The 4515-nt window shown below is 35.0% G+C and overlaps 1 protein-coding gene across 1 annotated transcript; it reads right to left on the reverse strand.

The window, feature by feature from the left end:
* Positions 1-343: 343 nt before the first annotated feature.
* NPVF (neuropeptide VF precursor) lies at positions 344-4087 on the reverse strand. Its single transcript, XM_013171878.3, has 3 exons — positions 3834-4087; positions 1712-2084; positions 344-806 (listed from the first exon to the last, which is right to left on the reverse strand). The coding sequence occupies exons 1-3, from the start codon at positions 4032-4034 to the stop codon at positions 799-801; spliced, it is 582 nt and encodes a 193-aa protein (XP_013027332.3). The 5' UTR covers positions 4035-4087; the 3' UTR covers positions 344-798.
* Between the last annotated feature and the right edge of the window lie 428 nt (positions 4088-4515).

A 4515-nucleotide genomic window follows, 5' to 3' on the forward strand; every position in this document is an offset into this window, starting at 1 on the left:
AAGCCTAAAGAAACAATATTCCACTTAGAAGAGAATGTTTTGATAAGAAATATGAAATGGAAATATGGGCTTATAATGGAGGAGCCCCTTCTGCATGTGTATCTGGTAACTGTAATGTTGTTCACATTAACAGAGGAATCAGGACACCCACAGGGCAGATCTTGTAGGACATTAGGGAGGACATTATCTCACATATAAAAAACAAGGTAATTGCATTACAGTATGACTTTGGTTAGATGTTATTCCTCTGTGGGGGTCCAAGAAGCTTGTTTTTTTCCTGACTAGTCGCCTTTCAGATTTATATCTTGCAGGACTCATAAACAACAGGAAAAGTGCTTTCTCTACATTTTACTTGATTTTCTTCAGCTACATGACAAAAAGGTACCAGTGGTTTTGGTCCTGCATCTGTTTGTTATTCACACAGTAGGATTCTTTTTATTTGTACCATGCTTCTTTATTTTTACTATGTTTCTTTTAATTTTGTTTAAAATGCTTTCAGTTATACAGCTATTGTTTTGAAATTAGTTTTTACAACCAACAAGATATCAGTTGCACAGAAGTAAATAGAATTTATACTGTACTGCCACTGAAGTAAACTAGTACAACACTCACTACAATCATTGCCTTATACATCAATCATTTGTATAGAATACATACATTAAAACATGAAGACAGGTTTGCATTTCAGTTCTCATATATGTTTCTTCTCATGACTTTTAGTTTTGAATACACATTGCATCTTCTCCAAGTCTTTCACTTTCAGTCTTCTGATTCCGATATTAATGTAGTTGTTTAAATTCATATCCCTAAAAATATCAGAAAAATAAAATCTATAATAGTCAGGTTAGATGGTGAGTAAAGAATAAAAGAAATCCAGTTAAATAGGAAGGAATATTGGCTTCTGATAGATCAGGTATCTTTCCTGGCCTAAACTTCCACTTTATGCATGTGGCAGACGCAAGTCAGGGTTAGCCAACTGAAACGTGGTTCCAAAACAAATAGACAGTTCAGATTTAAAACAGCAGCTATGAAAAGAAGGACTGTTATTGAAGAACTGTTTAAAATTATTCTTAGAAAGGGCAGGAAATATTTTTCCTAACTTGAGAAAATTTTTGAGACATCAAAAAAACTTCTCATCTTAACTTGGAATGAAAAATCAAAATCTCAAACATTACCTCAGTAAGAAAATCTGAAAAAATAGATTTGGATCAGGAAAAAAAAATCAAAAAAATCAAAAAACAAGTTTTTCTGACCATTTCAAAATGCTGCAACTGAGTGTTCATTTTTTCCCCTCTAATTTGCATACATTTAGAAAATGAAAGAGTAATTTTTAAGTAATTTTCTTTGGTCATTTTATAGTGCTGAAATGGGATATTTTAATGATTCTGAACCTTTTTCACCAAAGCTTTAAACTTTTTAAAATGAAACCTGATCTAAAAAAGTGTTGCCAAACTTAATCTTCTCATACGAGCTTTTTGGCTTTGACTATTTGGTATTTTCTCATTAGCAAAGATTTCATAGAGATTCTCTACTAGTTCTTGTGATGAAGCTTTTTGATTTCATGAACAGCAAATCCTTCTTTTGGCAAGTTGGTCTCATATTGAAATGTTTAGAGAATATCCCTTGAGGAAGGCTGGTTGTGTTTGATCATTGCTAACTTGTGATTTAATATACATTTTAATAAATGGCTTGAATACTTGTTTATTGTTACCTGGTTCAGATTCCTGGACACCTTGAGACAGACTGACAGGCAGTGACTTCCCAAATCTCTGTGGCAAATTTAGAAGTGATTGAATGGAACTTCTAACAAGTGGAGATCTCCCAAGCCTCTGTGATAAATTTGGAGCATGCCTAGGTAGATACTCTCCAAAAGCTCTTCCAAATCTCAGAGGCAAATTAGCAATTGGTTTAATGCTTCTTTCTTCTGGGTAGTTTCTTCCAAACCTAAGAGGTAAATTAGCAACTGAATTTGGCACTTTATTTACTGTAGGAGTGTTCATTTTAATGATATTTTTTGATCCCCAGTCTTTCATTTCTTCAAAATTCAGACTCCTCTGTTTTTCTTCCAAGATACTGTCTTTAATCTGAAGAAAAAGTAAAAGGATACGAGCATCTGTATAGCATATTATTTCAGCTACCAATCAGACAAGGTATTCATTTTCATATCTCCCTAGAAATCTGCTGTGTAGCATTCTTTTTCTCTTTTTCTGTTATCTAATGCTTCTAACTGTATTTGCTGAACTCCATTCTAGTGTGGATTACTTCATTTGAAGACGTTGTCCTGCATACCTTTTCAGTCCTCTGATTGCAAGAGCACTTCACATCAGCTTCTGCAACTGTTCAAATGGAGTAAATTGGAAATATTCTGGGCACAGGTGTTGGTAACTCTGCCATCAGTTTTGTGTGGACAGGTGTTGTCAGGTCCACATTTGCGAATATCACTGGCTGAAGGGGAAGATGATCTTGGGGAGAAGATGCTGGCTATATTTAGTGACTTGATACAGATACAACCTCTTACTCATCTGGTCCAGATGAACAGGAGGATGGGCCAAGCCACCTGGAGGTATGTCTCACTTCTTCCTAAGCACTGTGTGGGTGCTTTTGACCCAAGATTATAATGGGCTAACAGCCAGCAAAATGAACGGAAAGTATTTGGGTCAAGTCCACCTCAAACCTGTTCTGGCCTTGTAGCACAGAGGTTGCCCTGAGCTTTAAATTACTTTAATCCTCCACTAATACGCAAGATACATGAGTTGCTCCTGGGCTGTCAGAGCCAACCAGTACAAAACCTAACTTCTGTGGCTACAGTAAATAATTGAGCTCAGTATGTTACTTCTCATACGATGTAAAGTGCAGCTTTTACCTGCAAAATAACTATATCAACCTGCCCCTTTCCTATATATCAGTGTTCTTTCCCTGGGTGTATTGAAAATAACTCATTCTGATTTTTGTGACAAAAATAAATTTCTCTGCCTTAGCAGCAAACATGTACAAATATGATTTTCTACTTCAGTTAAAGACACAAATGCTACTAATCCTAATTTCAGTTTCTTATCCACATTTGGTGGTTTCCCCACCACCAAGGAATGAACCATTCTAGTTCATACTCCATGATTAAAATGTCAAATAAACTATGCCTCTGATTGCACCTGTGAACCTGAAGAGAGATCTGAACACCAGGGGATTTCACTAAAATAATTAAAGGTGTATTTTGCTTTGAGGGATCTTTATTACACCAATGACAATAAGACAAAAAGAGAAGTTGGCTCTCACTTCCCGGGAAGTATTTGCAGGGCAGACAAGAAAAAAAAATACAGATGAGCTGTGCAAATTTGATTTGGCATCTATTGAGATATAATAAATGTGCAACCCTGCAAAGATATTTTTATAGTCAATTTCCAGAGCAGAATTTAAGAACATTAACTTTATTAGATTTATAATGTTCTCTGTTTATCATTATTCTTTGAGTATTACAAGCATGCCTTTATTAATTCTGGATTAATAATATATTTGTTATATTATGTGCATAAAATGCCTGACAGGAATGTTAATTGAGGCCCCACTGTGTAAGTAAGAAACATTTCAGAAAAAGTCTCAACCTAATCGCAAGGCTGTATTGCAAGAAAATTGAAACACGAATTGATTTACACAGTATGTGTGTCAGAGCAAATGAATTTCCCGAAAATTTTCTCAACAAGCCTCTTTCATACTGCTAGTGCTGTAATGCCAAATACTGTGCAAAGAGGTTAAGAGAGCCATTGTCAAAAAATTCAAAGTACTCAGGATTTGACCTACAGTTCCCCCGAATACTGTCTTAGTAATACGAATCTTACCTTGTAATATTTATCCTCATCATCTCTGCTCTGCAGACTGGACTTCATCAGTTCATCTAGGCACATACTATTCGATGTTAGAAAGACCACCATAGCTAAAGCAAGTAGAATAAACTTCTGGGTTGAAATGACTTCCATTTTTCTCAAATTGAGCTCAGTTAGAAAGCTCAGAATCTGTACAGAAAAGCAAATTGCCATCATTTTATATCATCAGAAAACAAAAAGACATTGTTTCCTATGACATCAATCTCAAAAGCTTCAATTCTTAATATTAATTAATGAAGTAATTTGAATATATTTGAAGAATGTTGGGAATTTTTTTGTGCGAACCTTTTTAATCAACATAGCTTCTTGTTAGGGACACGCTGACTTTACAATTATTTTCTTTGCATGAAATATGTCTTAATTAGCTAAATTTGAGAGCCATGACAGTAGAGACAACAGCCACAATGTTCTATCTCTATTTGTAGACAAAAAAACACCTCTTTCTTTTGTATCAGTGTCCTCAGAAAGACTATGACAGGAACCTTTCTCCATGTATGCATTCTTCTGCTTCAGTGGTCCTTTTGGACCATATAATTCTCGTTTTTAGATATGGGGACATTTAAAACAAGTGCTATATATTGACATTGTTGATCAGGTTATATAATCATCAAATTACAGAACATCCTGAATTGGAAGG

Source organism: Anser cygnoides, chromosome 2 (assembly GCF_040182565.1).
Source record: "Anser cygnoides isolate HZ-2024a breed goose chromosome 2, Taihu_goose_T2T_genome, whole genome shotgun sequence".
Classification (NCBI taxonomy): Eukaryota; Metazoa; Chordata; class Aves; order Anseriformes; family Anatidae; genus Anser; species Anser cygnoides.